General features: G+C 49.1%; 1 protein-coding gene across 3 annotated transcripts in view; it reads left to right on the forward strand.

The window, feature by feature from the left end:
• The first annotated feature begins 6,091 nt into the window (after positions 1–6,091).
• IQSEC2 (IQ motif and Sec7 domain ArfGEF 2) overlaps positions 6,092–19,330 on the forward strand; it is a 76,247-nt gene continuing 63,008 nt past the window's right edge. For 2 of the 3 annotated variants that reach the window (XM_067722418.1, XM_067722422.1), the window contains exon 1: positions 6,177–7,029. In XM_067722418.1, the coding sequence (XP_067578519.1) occupies positions 6,323–7,029 (707 nt within the window). In that variant the 5' untranslated portion in view covers positions 6,177–6,322. Of the gene's footprint in view, positions 7,030–19,330 lie in introns of all 3 variants that reach the window. The other variant, XM_067722419.1, reaches the window with a different exon arrangement.

Here is a 19,330-nt window from a genome sequence, read left to right on the forward strand (position 1 = left end):
GATCTGCTTGTGGTAGAGCTGTGAGAATCCAATAGGAAAAACCAATTTGAACAGATGCCGCCTTCAAATCTGAGGAAAATATTTCATGGCTCTCATCATCATGATGAGTTCTTGTTGACTGGATACTGGCAGCAGTGAGATGTGGTTTTCAGGGTTCTTTCCTGCTTTAGCTCTGCATTCCTTGGCAAAGCTGGCCCTGGGGTAAGGGGAATTGCAACAATCACACGAGGGACCGAGGCTTCTGGGAAACGACTCTGGGAGGCAGCAGGCAGGAAAAAAAGGTAGTGCCACAGTCTCTGGTGAACGACAACAATGAACCAATAAAAACCCACTTTGTAGTGTGTAATATTCGGTACACTTAATGTCCACGTCCAGGAACCCCTCCCCTCCTAGCATGTTCCTCTCCTGCTCAAAAACCTTCCATGACTTTTCATTGCCTATAACAGAAGGTCCAGATGCTCTAGTTTGGCTTTGGAGTCTTCTCCAAGCGGAATCAAGCCATGTCTTCCCATCTCCTTCTATCTCTTACAATTGCACGCACGCATGCGTGCACTTCTCCTTCTCTCTTCAAACTACGTGTGGTTCCCTAAACACACAGTTTTCCCGATTCTGTTTCTTTCCTGCCATGGCATGTGGCTCCCTTCAACAGGTGTTTCTCAGCTCTACCACTTCCACTTGTTGAAATCCTCAGCTCAGCTCAAATACCTTCACATCCATAAAGACCTCCCAGCACCCTACTCCTGGTGCCTCCACTTTTGTTCTTTGCACATTCCATTTTGTTAGTCCTGTTTGTGATTTAGGATTGTAATCTGACTAGGCTGGGAGCTCCCTTAGGGCACAGGCCATGTGTAATTCGCCCAGAGCTCTCCATCATCCTTTGCTGCTTTGTTTTTCTCCAGAGCATCTAGCACCATCTGGGTTCATTTCCTAGGACTGCCGTAACAAAGTACCACAAACTGGGTGGCTTGAAACAGCAGACATTTATTCTCTCACAGTTTTGGGGGCTAGAAGTCCGAAATTGGGCCATGCTCTCTATGAAGGCTAGAGGGAAGAATCCTTCCTTGCCTCTTCCTAGCTTCTGGTGGTTGCCAGCAATCTTTTGTGTTTCTTAGCTTGGAGACTCCAAACTCTGCCTCCATTTCACGTTGTATTCTCCCTCTCTCTCTCTCCCTGTGTGTGTGTGTGTGTGTGTGTGTGTGTGTGTGTGTCTATGTCCAAATTTCCCTCTTCTTTTAAGGACACCAGTCATTAGATTGGGACCCATGCCAATAGAATATGACTTCACCTTAACTTGAGTACATCTGCAAAGACCCTAATTTCCAAAATAGATCACATTCACAGGGTGGACATCAAGTCTGGGGGGATACTATTCAACCCAGTACTCCATCCAACATGTTCTACCTATTCTATTTCTTTATTGTCTCTCTCCCCCAGTAGAATGTCAGCTCTATGAGGTTAGGAACTGTTGTCTGTTTTGTTTGTTGGTATATCCTCAGTGTCTAGAATACTACTTGACACATAGTAAACACTCAATAAATATTTTGTGACTGAAACTTTATACCCATCTGCCTCCTACCTCGCAGAGAATCTGAATGAGAGAAGCAGGGACAGGGATGGGAATGCAGGTTTGCCTAGAACATAATAAATGCTCTGTAAATGTTTGCTGGATGAATAGAAGTATTTGATGGATATATTAATTTAACACTTATGGAGCACCTATTTTGTACAGAGTATAAGGAAAGATACAGAGAAATGAGGAGGAAACATCTGAGCATCCTGGCTATGCCTCTGTGTGACCCTGGGCAAGTCATTCAACCTCTGGGTTTCACTTTCCTCATCCGTAAGGTGGAGGTAATAACATTATCTACCTCATAGGATTGTCATGCAAATTGAGTTCGTGCATGTAAAGTACTTAGCACAGTGCCTGACACATGGTAAGCACCATAGATGTGTTATTATTACTGTAGTTGCTGTTACATGCTAGACTCTGTGCAAAGTGTTTTTAAAAAGCAGCTTTATCGAGATACAATTCACATACCATAAAATTCTCCCTTTTAAAATGTACAATTCAGTGGTTTTTAATTAACAGAGTTGTGCAACCATCACCACCATCTAATTTTAGAAAATTTTCATTCTCCCTCCCCAAAACCCCATAGCAGTCACTCTTCTTTCCCCAACCCATGCCCTCGCCCCTGACAACCACTACGCTACTTTTTGTCTCTATGGATTTGCCTATTCTGGAATTTTATATAAATGGAATCATGCAATATGTGGACTTTTGTGTCTCCTTTAGCATAATTTAGCATAATGTTTTCAAGGTTCATCCATGTTTTAGCATGTATCAGTACTTCACTCCTTTCTTAAGAATTGAGGTATAGTCGATTTACAATATTATATAAGTTTCAGGTGTACAATACAGTGATTCACAATTTTTTTTTTTTTTTTTGCGGTACGCGGGCCTCTCACTGTTGTGGCCTCTCCCGTTGCGGAGCACAGGCTCCAGACACACAGGCTCAGCGGCCATGGCTCACGGACCCAGCCGCTCCGCGGCATGTGGGATCTTCCCAGACCTGGGCACAAACCCGTGTCCCCTGCATCGGCAGGCGGACTCTCAACCACTGTGCCACCAGGGAAGCCCGATTCACAATTTTTAAAGGTTATATTCCATTTATAGTTACTATAAAAATTGGCTATATTCCCTGTGCTGTACAATATATCCTGTAGCTTATTTATTTTATAGATAGTAGTTTGTACCTCTTAATCCTCTACCCCTCTCTTGCCCCTCCCTGCTTCCCTCTCCTCACTGGTAACCACTAATTTGTTCTCTATAACCGTAAGTCTGTTTCTGTTTTGTTGTATTCATTGCTTTGTTTTATTTTTTAGATTCCACATATAAATGATATCATCAGTATTTGTCTTTCACTGTCTGACTTATTTCACTAAGCATGATACCCTCCAAGTCCATCCATATTGTTGCAAATGGCAAAATTTCACTTTTTTATGGCTGAGTAGTATTCCATCTTGTACATATACCACATCTTCTTTATCCATTCATCTGTTGAAGGACACTTAGGTTGCTTCCATATCTTAGCTATTGTAAGTAATACTGCTTCAAACATTGGGGTGCATATATCTTTTCGAAGTAATGCTTTCCTTTTCTTTGGATATATACCCAGGAGTTGAATTGCTGGATCATATGGCAGTTCTATTTTTAGTTTTTTGAGGAACCTTCATAATGTTTTCCACAGTGGCTGCACAAATTTACATTCCCACCAACATTATACTAGGGTTCCCTTTTCTTCACATCCTCATCAACACTTGTTATTTATGGTCTTTTTGATGATAGCCATTATGACAGGTGTGAGGTGACATCTCATTGTGGTTTTGATTTGCATTTCTCTGATGATTAGGGGCGTTGAGCATCTTTTCATGTGCCTGTTGGCCATCTGTACATCTTCTTTGGGAAAATGTCTATTCAGGTCTTCTGCCCATTTAAAAAATTATTTTGCTTTTTTGACATTGAGTTGGATGGGCTGTTTATATGTTTTGGAACTTCATTCCTTTTTATGGCTGAACAATATTCCACTGTGTAGATATACCACATTTTGTTTACCCATTCATCAACAGATGAACATTTAATTGTTTCCACTTTTTGGCTATTATGAATAATGCTGCTATGAACATTCATGTATAAGTTTTCGTGTAAACACTTTTCATTTCCCTTGGGTATATTCCTAGGAGTGGATTCCTGGGTCATATGGTAACCCTATGTTTAACATTTTGAGAAACTTCCAAACTGTTTTCCAAAGCAACTGAACCATTTTACATTCCCACCAGCAATTGCTCCACAGGTTCACCAATACTTCTCCTTGTCTGTCCTTTTTGTTTTAGCTATCATAGTGGGTGTGAAGTGGCATCTGTATGTGTGTGTTTTAAGAAACTGATGTTTATTTTTCAACAACTTTATTTCCATTTTCTGTTTAAGAGCCTATGGAAGAACAGCTTCAAACTACCCAGTGGTCATTCCTACCCATTCAGTGGCCTGAGCATTGGGAGCAGTCTTCAATGGTGGGCTGAGTGCTCCAATCTTCAGCAGAGAATGGCTGGATAGTCACAGAGGGCACCAACATACTATCAGACCAGCCTGTGACCTCAGGTTGAGTAGCAGTAAACTCAGGAGCTGGAGCAGTCCATTCACTCTGAAATTCTTCCACGGTCACACCTTTCGAGCAGTGGCCTGTTTATCCTTTTCGATATCTTTAGGGTCTCTGTAGAAGGAGAGATCAGGCATGACCTCCAGTGGATGCTCATGGGAGATGGTGTCACATATGCATGGTACTTCCCAGGCCAGCATCCACATCAGACCCACTGAGTGGGCTCCTTTGTTGTTGCATGGGGTAGCAGCGTCCACGTGGCACAGAGGAGAATCTGTGTCACACAGAGCAATGGTGGGCAGGTTAACATAAGACACCTCTGTGAGAGGCTGGTGGTCAGCGGTGGGATCGGTGACCACTGGAAGTTGTGGCTCACGGAAGGCTGCCTGGATCTTGTTAACGAAGATTCCAGGAGCGAAGCGGCCAGCAATAGGAGTGGCCCTGGTGGCAGCAGCGAACTTCAGCACAGCTTGCTGGCCAGTATTCCTGGAAGATATGACACTGACATCAGCTGGGTTTTCAGTGGCACGAGTCACAAGCAGAAGCTTCTCTTTAGATTTGTGATGTAGATACCATCACTGCCTTTTGTAGACATACTGTTCCATTTGAAGTCAAGGTTGGTGCCACCTAAGTGGGTTCCTGCTGCAAGGAATTTAAGGACATCCTCCTTCATCTCAGGATATCAAGGGCTCTGGACATTGTGAAAGATTCCCTTTAAGTTACGATGGAAAGCTCATTGTGGTTTTGATCTGCATTCCCCTGATGGCTAATGATGTTGAGCATCTTTTCATGTGGTTAATGGTCATTTGTATATCTTTGGAGAAATATCTATTCAAGTCCTTCGGCCATTAAAAAATGGGTTGTTTTTTTGATGTTGAGCTTTTAGAGTTCTTTACATATTCAGATATATCATTTGCAAATATTTTCTTCCATTTTCTGTGTTATCTTTTCTGTGACAAATGTTTTTGCATGCTGTTTCCCAAGACCACTCCTGTGAGGTAGGTGTTATTGATAGGGAAATGGAAGTTCAGAGAGAAGATGAAATTTAAATCTAGTTCTGTCTGACTGTAAAACTCAAGCTTTCTCTTCTACCCCAACCTGCTCACAAAGATGAATGAAGACATGTTTCTGGCTTTAAGGAGCTTGGTCTGGCAGAGGACATGACACAAGAACAAAAACGAATGCGCTATAAAGCAGAGTTCCACTTGTCCCACAAGTGCCACAAAAGACGTGTGGAGGAAGCGAGCGATTCTGGCTGGGGAGACCAGGGCTGGCTTCAGTAAGGTGGCATATAAGTCTTGAAAGATGGGTACAGTTTCATTGGATGGAGGTGATGGAGTAAATGGAGGTGAGCATTTCCAAAGGAGAGCAGAAAATGGGGGTTGAATGAATGAATGGGGCTTTGATCCTAAGACTGGCTGTGATGGGGTGTCCCAGGGCTTGTTGGGGTGGGAGATCCTGGGACTGCCCATGCTGTGGACTAGAGAGAGGTCACCTGAAGTAGGAGGTCCAGGGGTTGGATGGGATGGGGAATCTGACACTTGGGATTGGCAGACCCAGGGGATGGGGAGTCTGTGTGATGCCTAGACCTGGGAGCTGCCTGGGATGGAGTTTTCTGGGAGGTCTTAGACGAGGATCTTGGGCCTGGTGGACCCAAGGGACATTGGAACGGACTGGGATGGAGGGCTTCTTTAGGCTGCATTAAGGGAAGACTCTGGGACCGGTGGAATGTGAGGGGGCTGGCCCGGGTGCCTTGGGGCGGGTCCGGCTTCGGGTGCGGGCGGCGGTGGCAGGTGGGACGCTCGGGGGCGGGCCGGGCGCGCGGGGTGGGGGCAGGGGCGGGGGGCGGGCCGGCGGTCGGGGCGGTCCCGCGCGGCCGCGCTGCGCAGTGACTGCGCAGCGGGCGGAGCGCCGTGGGCCGCGTCCTCGAGAGCCGTGGCGGTTGGCGGCGGCGGCGGCAGCGGCAGCGGCAGCCTCAGCTCCTGCTCCCCGTGCCGCCTGCCCCAGCGCTGTCTCCCGGGCCCCCCCGGGCCCCCGGGCCCTCGAGCCCGGTGCGCGCCCTCGCGTCCCGCCGGCCCCCTCCCCCGGCTGGGCCCGGGGGAGGGTGGCGCCGTGAGCGAGCGGGGACCGGGCTCTCTTGCCCCTTCCCCTGCCCCTGGGCCGCCAGGATGGAGGCGGGGTCGGGTCCCCCGGGCGGCCCGGGATCCGAGAGCCCCAACCGGGCGGTGGAGTACCTGCTGGAGCTGAACAACATCATAGAGAGCCAGCAGCAGCTGCTGGAGACCCAGCGGCGGCGCATCGAAGAGCTGGAGGGCCAGCTGGACCAGCTCACCCAGGAGAACCGCGACCTGAGAGAGGAGAGCCAGCTGCACCGCGGGGAGCTGCACCGGGACCCCCACGGCGCGCGGGATAGCCCGAGCCGCGAGAGCCAGTACCAGAACCTGCGCGAGACCCAGTTCCACCACCGCGAGCTGCGGGAGAGCCAGTTCCACCAGGCGGCCCGGGACGTGGGCTACGCGAACCGGGACGGCGCCTATCAGAACCGGGAGGCTGTGTATCGGGACAAGGAGCGGGACGCCTCCTACCCACTCCAGGACACTGCTGGTTACTCTGCCCGCGAGCGCGACGTGGCCCAGTGCCACCTGCACCACGAGAACCCAGCCCTGGGTCGCGAGCGTGGCGGGCGGGAGGCCGGGCCAGCGCACCCGGGCCGCGAGAAGGAATCCGGCTATTCGGCGGCGGTGGGCGTGGGGCCCCGTCCATCACGAGAGCGGGGCCAGCTGAGCCGTGGCGCATCCAGGAGCTCCAGCCCCGGGGCCGGCGGCGGCCACAGTACCAGTACCAGCACCAGCCCGGCCACAACCCTCCAGAGAAAGTAAGGAACGCGTGTTTGTCTTCCCTGGCTCTTCCCCGCTAGTTCCCTCTCCAACTTGTACGGCTGGTAAAGTAAGAAGCCGGTGCCTGATTCCATGTCCTTCTCTCCAGTCCCAACCTGCCGGGAGAAGCCGGGTCCCCCTCGTGCAGCCGACACCCCTTCTCTAGCTACCCCAGAGTGGGTTGGCCCGATGAGTGCAGGCGTCTCTTCTTTCTCAAAACCGTGGCCAGTGAGGGCCTGGAGCAGTCATCACCCCCTCCACTTCTTCACCCCCTCGCTATATCCTTGCCAGAGGATGGCTTTTCATTTATTTATTTTATTTGGATGTGCCGGTTGGGATTTTTATTGTCTCCGACGGTGTCAGATCAGAGCCCCAAGGGAAAGAAAGGCCCCCCCCACCTCGGGTCTCCTCTGCGGGTCCTGAGCACAGGCCTGATCTGATCTCCTCTGGCGGCCTCAGCTCCATCCTTTCGCAGAGAGGCAGGTGGGGACCAGAATGGCTGCTGGAGGCTCTTATCCCTCTGAGGGGAACTGCAGCACATCCTGGTCGGGGGAGCAAAGATGGAGGCCCGGCCCTTGGCTAGTTCCTCAAAGACCACCCCCTCTCCACCCTCAAGGAAAAACCACCCAATTAAAGAGCATACCAGCAAGGGAAGTCTACAGATCTTCCCTCTTGTTGGATCAGTGCCAGTTTCTGTGCTGGGGTCTGTGTGTCTGCCTATTTGGGACACCTTGGCAACATCTATTGGGTTGGTGGGGCATGGGCTGGGTCCACTTCTTCCATGCAGATACCACGGTGAGCTGGTTGGGATAAATGTCAGGCCAAGAGAGTCAAGGGCGTGCAGGCTCACAGGGCTGCCCTAAAGGCTCCCTGATTTCTCTTCTGCTGGATTGGAAACAATACTGACCTGGGAGTTAGGAAACCCAGGTTCCCCTTCCAGCTCTGCTGCAGATTGGCTTTGTGACCTTGACTGAGTCCCTTCCTCTCTCAGGCCATCAGTTCTCCCATATCTTTTTAAAAGGCAAGGTCTGCCTTGAATGCTCTTTAAGGGCCCCTCCAGCTTAGATTTGATGGTTCTATGACTAATCCAGCCACCACTACAGAGCAAGTCTGAAGTCCTCTAGCGAATGGACAGCTTTCCCCCTCCTCTCACTGCTCAGCTGGTCCTACCATGTGCCACAACCAGTGGAGTGTCTCTTGGAGGCTGGGCTGGGGGTGGGGAAGCCTTCTGCCTCAGGAAATCTGCCGGGAGACAGCTCTCTGCAACTCCCCCGTGGTGAGGCAGCAGGCTGGGGTGCTGGGTTGAGATGGCTGGGCCCCAGGAGCAGCAGCTGCAGCTCAAGGGCTCGGCTGGGCTTCACTGCAGTGCACCCTCAGTTGAGGTTTGGTATGGGCTGCCCCAGAGGGAGATGGACTCTTCTGCCCAGCCAGGGCTGCTGGGAGCCCATTCCAGGAGGACTGACTGTGTGCAGCTTGGGGCCCCACACTGGAGGGAGGGGCCAGGTCGACTGACCAAGCAAGGCCTTTTCAGGAGAGGGCCATGATGGGGTGGGGACAGAGGGAGACTGTATGGGCATTTGTGGTCCTTTAGCCTGGCTGCCGAAGACTTTTCCAGAGTGGTCAAACCTGTGACAGAGGAAGCAGCCTCATTATGTGTGGCTCCAGGGAGCAGAACCAGGAGCAATGGGAAATTTTGGGATAAATCAGGAAGAACTTTCCAACCTGGCTGTCTGGTGATGCAGTGGACTGCCTCAAGGGGGTCGGGGAGGGCTGGAGAAAGCATAATTCCTGAACTGGTGGAAAGCCCAATGAAATGACCTGGGTCTTCCCAAATTCTAGGATTCCATTCTTCTCAGATTCTCCATCCTGCAGATGTGGGTCTGAATCTCTTGGCTGGCTGGAAGCCTGTTTGCTCTTGAGCTCTGTGCTTCTGCCATCTGGGCAGGCCTGCCTTTCGGTCTTTCCCTCTTTTTGTGCACCCTCCAGGCTGTTTGTTGGATTCCCTTGCTTCACATTTCCTACTGGATTAATACAGGAATTTAGACGGTACTTTGATTGTACACCCATTATTACCTCTTTTGGTCCTCACAACAGGGCCTGTGCAGTGAGCACTAGCAATTCCATTTTAGAGATGGGGAAACTGAGGCTCCAAAAAAATGAAGGGAACATGCTCAAGATTACACTGCCAGTTCCTAATAGATCTGGGGCTAGAACCCAAGTCCACCTGTCTCCGAGGCCTGTTATTTTTCCACTGGGGCTTTCCAGCCTGAAGGAGTCTCTTGGCCTCAGGACCTGGCCAGGTCACCAACTGGGAGAGGCCAGGAGAGCCTGAGGTATCTGGAGGATTTGAGCAAGGGGAGATTGCTCTGGGATGAGTGATGAGAAGGGGAGTCGATGGGGGAGGGCAGAAGGCCTTGTCTCCCTTCTTTCTGCTCTCCCTCCCTCTCTCTCGACCAGGCGTCAGAAGGGCGTATTGATGCACTAGCCATTGTTGTCGCCACAGCTGCTGCAAGCTACTCCCCTGCCAGGCCTGTTCTGGGTTTGTAAGGAGTGGGTGAGAGGCTGCCGCTGGAAGCCAGGGCAGGCAGGGTGGGTGTTGAGCAGCAGAGGCTGCAGCATTGGGGGAGGCTAGGTAGAGCTGGTACATGCTGGGCGCTCCTGGTCCCCAGGCTCCCTCTGGTGGAGGAAGAGGGGACAGAGGGGCCTGGGCCCAGCTGCTGCTTGTTGAAGGGCCCCTCTGCCCAGCGACGCTGTCCGTCTGTCACCACAACCCACGTTTTACAGCTGAAGAAACCGAGGGCTCAGAGAAGTGAAGTAACACACCAGAGGTCACACTATCTGTGAGACAGACTCCCGAGCCTGTGAACTTGCCCTCTACCGCAGTTGATAGCAGCTGTCATGTCCACCCCCACCTATGTCATCCCCCCAGGATTCCCACATCCTCCCGCACTGTCTCTTCTGGACAGGTTCCCGGATGCCAGTCTGCCTTCTGCTGTGCTCTGGGTGTGGCCTTTCTAGTGCAGCATAGCGCACGATGAGGCCCGACCTCCTTCTGGCCACTGGGCCTCTGTACATGAGGTCTTTGCTTGCTTGTTTGTTTTTTTAGCAGCTGCTGGTCTGCAATGCTTAGGTCTTTTTCCCTGGAATTGTCACCCCCACTCCCCATGGTTAGAGAAGAGCTCTGTTTTCGTTGTTGATCTTGGCCTGGCCCCCCCCTTTCCGTTCTGGCACCTGGAATGATTTACAGGCGTGCTGGGGGCCACTGCTGAGTCCTCCACGCTGAAGAGAGCTGCATTTCCCTTGATTTGCCTGGGCCCAGCTCCGGCTCTGCCGTAGGCGGTGGTGGGCTGAAGCTGGTTTGGTGGTAACTCTTCATCCTCTGCACGCCCCCCCCACGGCCAGCAGGCTGGCTTGCGTTGGGGGACAGCAACCAGCAGGACTGGCCTGGTGTTCTCAGCAGCCAGGACAATGCGTGGTCTAGGCTCTAGGCACAGTTGCCGGGTTGTCTTGTGTGTGCACTGGAGTGTCAGTGTGCTCCCCACAGGGGCTGAGGGCACTGGGAGGGAGGGAGGGAGCCCAGGGAGGGGCCCTGGGGAAGTCTGTCTCCTTTGGGGTATTGGGCACTTTTCCTGGGCGGGGGGTGGGGGTCTTTCCTTCTTCCCAGGAGGGAATACCATTGCCCTCTCTCCCCCCACTGTGTTGGGAGCATTATACTCACGTGGGAGGCAATGATAATGTCGAATTGAATGAGAATTAGAGGAATCTTGCTTCTCAGTCTAGATCTGGGGCGAGAATGGGGCTGTTGTCATCCACAAACATTTCTTGGCTGTGTGCACAGAGCAGGAGGGGCCCCCAGGCTGAGCAAACACCAGACTCTCTGCGCTTGAGAACCCTCCCACCCCCTTCCCTGACCAAAGACACAGGGGACCAAGCCTGACCCACTGTAGTGCCGGTGCTTAGGACAAAATGAGTAGGAAGGGCAGTGAGGAGTGGAGGCCAGGCCACTGGTCTAAGACCTGGGCAGGGGACTTTGAAGAGAGTGGGTGGAGGATGGAGGGGGAGGTGGGAGGAAGACCGGACCCAGGCTTGCCCTCTGCTACTCTTTCATCTATCTCACCTCTGCCTCTGGTGGCCTCTGAATTTGCTGGGAGCACAGGGGAGGCCTGGGGCATGGAGAAGGGGCCGCACATGTGCTGAGTGAGCCTCAGCCTTCTACGTGCCAGGCACCACCCTATGTGGCTTTATGTAACAATAGCTAACGTCTTTTTTTAACCTGCATTTACTGTGTGCCAAGCACTATTTGTTCTAAGTGCCTTCTGTGTATTAATTCATTCAATCGCCATATGAAACCTTTGATGTAGATACTGTTATTAAGTCCATTTCACAGATGAGGAAACCGAGGCCCAGAAAGGTTGGGTAACTTCCCCAAGGTCACTCAGTGAATAAGTAGCAGAACTGAGAAGGAGTTAGAAGGAGCCCAGGTGGCCAGGCTCCAGAGTCCATCCACAACGTTCTCACCCACCATTCCATGTTGCTTCTTATCTCATTTGCACAGAGTCCATACCAGGTGGATATTGGTATTATCCTCTTTTTTCAGACAGGGAAACGAGAGGTCAGAGAGGTGCGATGACCTGCCCAAGGTTACACAACTGCATGAGGCCCAGAACTATCTGGCTCCTGAGCCTTTGGTCCACCAATGCCTCCTGCAGGCGGGTGTGAAGACGGTAAAGATGCTCTGGATGTGGCTCTGGGCTTCCCCCAGCAGAGCTCCTGGGACCACTGCTTGAGTCAAGCTCCCTCTCCTGATAGCCTCTGGGATTTTGACCACAGTCTCCTAATCGATGCCCTCCTGCTCTTGTTCCCTCGGGCCCCTGATGAGGTACAGACAGACCAAGCTTTCTGTGGGGCTCCAGCAGTTTCCTGCTGTCTCTGCCTGCAGGAGAAGGTTCAGACTGCTTTGCCTGCCATGCATGGACCCTTTAGGATCTCACCTTTCTCCTCTCATCTTTTTACAGTCCCCCTCACACAGACCGAGTTCCAGCCAGACTGGCCTGTGTGCCCCATTGTCAGCCCACTCAGCCTCCTGAGAGCCTCTGGGTCTTTGCTCATGTTGTTTGCTTCTCCTGGGCTGTTCCATCCAGTGCCCAGGCTGCATTCCACTGTTGTTGCCTCTCCCGTGTTTGTGCACAGGTCTATCCCTGACCCTTGAAATGAGCACTTTGCCCCCTTTTATACCTTTATTTGTTTACACCTCGTGTCATCTCTACTAGCTTGAGGGCTCCGTCAGATTAAGATTTCATACACATATATCATGTGCACGTTGTGTCAGTCCCTCTGCTAGGTGCTGTGGGTGTAACTGAAGGAGCTAGAAGCTTGGAAAAACATAGCACAGCACATAGTAGCTGCTCAGTAAATGTTGAGTAGACAAATGATTGTCAAATTAAGTCCCGGTGCACTAATGGCCAGGGGTGCCTAAGGTGTTCTTCCTTTCAGGACTCCTGTAGAGAGAGATGACTCAACTTCAGGGTTCTCTTGGCTTCTCTGTGGCTTTTCCCTCATGCTCCCTGGAGCTGTTTGGCCTCTGCCCTCTGTGTTCCTCCCACTCACCAGTCTCCCAGTTCATAGGATGTCAGGGTAGCAGAGTCAGATGAGACTTCAGAGACATTTAGGCCAATCTGCTCATCATTACCTGTCCCTCCCATGCCATGGCCATGTCATACCATGTTCTTCTCCCTTAATGCGGGATCTTCTGTCCTGAAAGGGGCAAAGAGGCCTGCATAGGACCTGTGTGCCCTCTGCCTCATCCAGTGGGAAATTACTTATTTACCCATCAAATCTTTATTGGGCTCTGACCCTGGGCTAGGCACGGCGTCTTGGAGTCAGAATAAGACACAGCCCTTCTAGCTCATTCTCTGCTATGTTCCCTGGCAGAAGAATCAACACTTGTCATGGGGAGGAATGAGGAGTAAATGACTTATTCCTCTGTTGTGGTAAGTCATTTAGGGCAAGATCATTTGCTAGTTACCCTCACTTCCTTGTGGTGTCAGGTCTCTCTCCAGGCATCCATGTTGAAAAGCACTCACGCAAGGATGCCTGTTTTTTGTGTTGGCTGCACAGTGTGGCATGCGGGATGTTAGTTCCCCAACCAGGGATTGAACCCGTGCCCACCTGCATTGGGCGTGTAGAGTCTTAACCACTGGACCGCTGGGGAAGTCCCGGGACGCCTGTTCTTAAGCACTTAGGAGCTGCTCTCTGGGACCTTCGCATTTGGAGAAAAATGTGGTGCCGTGGGAAGGAGGAATTTCTGTGACTCTAGGCAAGTCACTTAACTTTCAGAACCTCCGTTTTCTCAAGTAGTCAATGGGGATAAAACTGTATTTTCTGATGGGTGCGATTCCTGTTGCCCGCCTCCCCCCAGCCCCACAAAAATATATCAGAAAGTTTCCTGGCTGCCAAGCACACCCAGCAAGGTCCTGATCAGGGTGAAAAAACCAAGGGATAAGGGTGGAAAACAATATGTGAGGCTGCCCTGCCCTCTAGAGGTGGAGTGTAGCAGACAAAGCAACCCAGCCAAGATTGTCTCATCACATCCTTTTTAAAACAAACATGACAAGCCAGGGCTACACGACAGATCACGATGATTCCTCTAACATTTTAGAGGGAAATTTATCACAATTATCACCTGATATGTACCATTTCACTAATATCAAATGTATTTCTTTGTAGCTATGTGATGATACACACACACACACACACACAAACACACACATACATATATATATATATATATATATATATATATTTTAAGGGATAATAAGATTGCATATCTGGCTGGGCCTTGTGATTTTCTACTGGATTCCAGATGCAATATACTGCATTCACCTGAATAGAACCAATATTTTCCTCTATAGAACCACTTTAGAATTATTGTCATTATATCTGTGATTAAAAAGTACCTAATTTCTTCCTTCCCCCAAATTTCCTTACAAAACTGGGAGGCATGCCTCACAACTGTACATCTGATATGCTAGACAATTCATAAATGACCCATCTTGTCATGATTGTTGTGAGAATTCAGTGAGATGACAGAGAAGTGTTCAGCAGAGAGTGTGTGTTTACTTGGTGATAGGCATTTTTATTATTAATAATGATAATTTTGCAAAATTCCGTGCCATGGAAGGGCAGGAGCGAGAGGTCATGTGCGAGCTCATCACATTTCTGAGAGATAGAGGGCCATCCAGTGAATATTGTGCACCTGGGATGTGCCACAGCTTGTGCTATTGCAGGCAGGGAGTTCCGTGATTAATAGCATATGCTTCTTGGCTTCAGGGAGCTCACAGTTGGGTGGAGAAGACAAATGTAACGTGGTGTCTTGTGTGCTATGCCAGAGGGGAGCACGGGAGGCCACGGGTGCCCAAAGGAGGGACATCTACCCAGACTGAGGTGATGCCTGATCTGAGGCTTGGAGGATGAGTAGGGGCTAGCTAGGTGAAGAAGGACGGCATGTGGGTCAGTGGGAATTGGGAACCAAAGGGAGGTCAAGACGGAGGGGACAGCACGAGCAAATGTACAGAAGTATGAGACCAGCAGGGTATGTGGAGGTGAGGAGGGGAACACTTTTACCAGGTCAGTACAAACTAGAGCACAAACAGGGAGGCAGGGAGGATCCAGAGAAGAGTCTGACGACTTGGCTGGTGCAGATCATGAGGACACTGGAGTAGCGGGATAAGGAGCTTTATTCTGTTGCAAATTGGGAACCAACATAGAGTTCTAAGCTGAGGGAAGAGGTGTGTATTGTAGAGTACGGGGTGACGTGTTGAGAGCAGTGTATTGGAGAGATCCTACTACAGGGCAATTTGGAAGATAGACTGGAGGGCATTCAGTGATGAGGCTGTGCGACAGTCTAGATGAGAAGTGATAAGGCCTGAACTTGGGTGGTGGGAGTAGAGATAATCTACTGGGGGAGAAAGACAGTGGCAACACACTGATAAGTGCTGTGACAGAAGGGAGTGCAGCCACTCATGACCAGTAGGGTTTTAATAATATCAGCATGAACGTGAAGAACCTTCCAGCTTTAGGGACCCTTAAAAATCAGGATGTTCATTTTACAGATGAGAAGACTGAAGCCTAAAGAAAGGACTTGTAGGAGGCCACTCAACGTGTGAGCAGAAGAGCTCTGATTAGAAAAGTCACTCTAGTGTTAATGCCAGTGTTTAAAGCATCATTCCTTAAATGTGCTATTTTATGCCTTGAAATCCTGTGAAGGTTGTAGGGATCATTATCTTTGTCCTACAGATGAGAAAACCAGGCCTCCAGGAGGCTGGCTGATTTGCTGGGGAGGAAACGGTAAAGAGTATGCATCACCTAAGTAAAGGATCTCTTGCTTCAGTGGCAGACAGACCCTCTGCTCTGGTTCAGCCCCTCAGAAATCAGATCAGGTAGATTCATAGCTGGGGTCTGTGGTTTCCGTTTCTCCACCCAGGCCCAGCTTTCTTTTTGCTGCTTTCTGCCTTGCAGGTCCTCATTTAATGTAACTGAGGCAGCTCAGAGGCAGTTTCTGGCTTGACAGCAAGGCCTGTCATCCCCCTTTTTCTGTTTTCATGAAAGAGGGCGGGCCTGTGTCATCACTGTGTCCCCATTGCCTTAGGCAGGGTGTCTCTAGCCTGGGTGGCTTTGTTTTGAGGCCCCCGGTATGATACGTAAAGAATGAGCTTTGGAGACCGACAGACCTAAGTTTGAATCTCGGCTCTGCCTCAACCAACTGGATGACCTCAGCTAGGTCATTTTACCTTCTCTGAGCTTTAGTTTCCTCATCTGTAAAATGGGATGACAATGCCCATCTCTCAGGATTGACCAAGATCATTTGAATGGCATTCCCTGATATTTGTAGGTGCTCAATAAATAGTCATTTCCGGGGGAAGAAAAGCAATGACATAATTCATGATTGTGCCAAAACATATGCTCTTATACCTCATTTCATAATCATGATATTACCTAGGATTCTTCAGTTTTTATAGGAGATAACTCATCCAGATCTGGATAGCACATCATTACAATAGGACAGCTTGAAGTTTAATAAAACAAAAACAAAACAAATCAAAAACAGTCATTTCCTTCTCCTTCATGAAATCTCCCATGGACAATGGACAATGACTTGAAGAATTCAGTGCTCGGCAAAGGTTTGCTTCCCCTGAAAACTGGTATATTTCCTCCTTCCTAATATGAGGCTGTCATGGCTCATTGTATCTTGCTTTCTGCCTCAGCTACCAGTTAATTTGAAGTACAGCTCTAGCATCTTTGTTGATCTCTTTTTCTGAGCTCTTATTTTCTAGTTCAATTTTTATTCTTTCCTTATCTGTGTTATTAGAGTAAGCCACCTCAAATCCTTTGTGACTCAGGCAGGTATAAATAACTAATGGGTGTAAATAGTTGAACGAATGGAAGGCTGGTGAGGCTGGACTGGTGATGGTGGGGTTTGAAGACGACCAGAGGGTGGTGCAGGCTGGGGCACCTGAGAAGGCATCTGTAACGGATGATTATGATACTGTGAGGAGTCGAGGGGTTAGTTAGGAAAGAGTCGGTCCTTCACTGGCGTGTCTTGCTTCTGCTCTAGAAAGAAGCATGGATTTTGGAGAACAAGACTTCGCATCACCTAGAGTCATCAACCTCCCCATTTTATATGGACCGTGTGGGAGACTGAGGTCCAAAGAAAGAGGAGGGACTTGTTTTGAAAAATTAAATCAAAGCAGTACATATACATAATTTATTTATTTATTTAAAAAAATACTTATTTATATAGGCTGCGCCAGGTCTTAGTTGCACCACTCGGGACCTTAGTTGTGGCATGTGGACTTCTTAGTTGCGGCATGCGAACTCTTAGTTGTGGCATGCATGTGGGATCTAGTTCCATGACCAGGGATCAAACCTGGGCCCCCTGCATTGGGAGCGCACAGAGTCTTACCCACCGGACCACCAAGGAAGTCCCCATATACATAATTTTAAAAGGGCAAATAGTACACAAGGACATGCATACTAGTAAGCCAATGTCTCCCTGCCCCCCACTTCCCAGCCCCCAGAGGTGACCACTTTTACCATTGAGGCTTTCTGGTGGTGACTTCGTATCTCCAAATAAACATCCTTTGTCGGTTATTTCTTCATTTATCAACTTTAAACATCATCTATTGACTTCTTTCTACTATGACAAGTGAGAATTTAGCTTGTTTACAACACTTGACTCTTTTTTCCCCCTTCCAAACTTTAATAATTATATTACTATTTTGGTTCCTCTATTAGTTACCTTTGTAACTTTGCTAGATACTACTTAGACTGTAATTTCTTATTCCATCAATTTTCCACAGTATCTCTTGACCACTCAGTTTGTAAGATATAGTTATTAGTGCACCATCCTTCCCTCCATCTCTCCTCCACCTTTCCACCTCCCACTTTCTGTGTTCTGTACTTTTGCATCCAGCAAGGTTGACTACATTTGCATTCTGTTATGTAACAATAATTAGGTCTTCAGTGCTTTTCTGGACAGATTGACTTTAAAAGTTGACCACCAATACACGGTGTTTATGTGATTATGACTATGTCATATTATTAATTGCAGGGCTAAATAGTGTACTATAATTACACCTCACTTCCCACAGGTCCACTGTCCCAACCTCTGTACTCCCAGGAAAATTTTCCTAGCATCAAGATCAAATGAATTTTCGTTTCTTATGCTCTACGAATTGCTCAAAGTCATGCCGCTTGTTACTTTGTTTCATATTTGGATCAGGACTTTCCACCTTATCGATTTATTTATTTATTTATGTACTTACTTAAACTTACTGTTGTGTGGTGTTCCTTGAAACCACAGGATAATCATAGCACATCTTCTGGGGACATTTTATTTGAAAATTTTTTAGGAGGGGGATTTTTTTTAAAAACTTCATACTGAAATATGTATACAGAAAAGTGCTCATATCACATGGTCAAGTTTCCACAAGCCAAACACACCTATAAAACCAACACTCAGCTCAAGGTCTGTTTTTCATTAACCCTACCTGGTACTCAGTGAGCCCTTTCAACTTGATGCACCTTGTCTTTTCTTACATAATTTCTTTGGTAGTTTCCTGCCCTTCATTTTCTCTGTTTTCTCTTTCTGGAATGTCTGTTAATTGGATGTTGAACTTCCTGGATTGATCCTCTATGCTGCTCACCTTTTCTCTCATATTTTCTATTTTATAGTTTGTGAATGAGTTGATACAAAGTGAGATGTCTGTATATCCAGCTGACTTGTCCACTTGCTGGCTTTATTTTAGGTGAGCCGCCGGGGAGCTGGCAGTTGTAATGGGTGCCCCCCAAATGCCAGAATGAAAAGCACTTTATTCTGGGAGCACCAACATGCCACTAGGTGCCCTGAGTAATCCCAGATAGTTTAATTCCTTTGATATTTTGCCTAGGGATGAAAGCCAGGCAGCTTGTGTTTTGGATCTGGGAGTTGTCAGTGGGGGCACAGGGAAGGATTTCATGTACTTACCTTCAGTTTATCCCCCCGTTTTCAGCCCCTGATTGCTCCTACCCTCCCCTGTACCTACCATCTTCAAGTCTGGACTCTCTCTGGGCCTCTGCTGGCCTGACTGGCTCCCTCTCCAGCTGCAACCCCCTGAGTGGCGTTGCTGGCCCTCCTTCAACTGTGAACACTCTTCTCTTTGTTTTTCGCTCCCAGAAATTGGTTGAAATCTCTCACCCATTGATATCACCCTCTCCCATCCTCTTCACTGTTATGATTTCTTACCTTATTTTATTCCTTCACATTCTTTTCAGCAGGGTCCTGACAGAAGAGAGAGATAAAGATTTATGCTCTTGAGGTCCAAACTAAGGCTAAAGCTACTTTTAAAAAGTGGTTGTTTTGCTTTCTCAATCCAGATTGAGAATGGAAATTATTAGTCAACCCCCAAAATACCCAACCCTGTATGGCCTCATTTTGGCATGTGTTGCCTCTGGCTCCAGCCCTGTCATAAGCCTTCCTGTGGCAGCCTCCTGAGCACCCCTTTTCCTCAACCTCTGCCATCTAGACCACGCAATCAAGAGAGCCCTCAGCTGAGGGACTGGAGACCTGGGTTCTGACCCCCATCCTGCCACTGCCTTCCTCTGAACCCCCGGGCTAGTCCCTCCACCTCTCAGGGTGCCCTCACTGTGACTTGAGAGGGTCTGGGTCTGCTGTAAGCTATGCTTTGGCAGGATTGGGTGGGTGCTTGGAGAACAGCCTAGCCTCCTTTGCTTAGGCAGTGGGAGCAGGTGGGCCAGAGATGG

This window comes from Pseudorca crassidens, chromosome X (assembly GCF_039906515.1).
Source record: "Pseudorca crassidens isolate mPseCra1 chromosome X, mPseCra1.hap1, whole genome shotgun sequence".
Lineage (NCBI taxonomy): Eukaryota > Metazoa > Chordata > Mammalia > Artiodactyla > Delphinidae > Pseudorca > Pseudorca crassidens.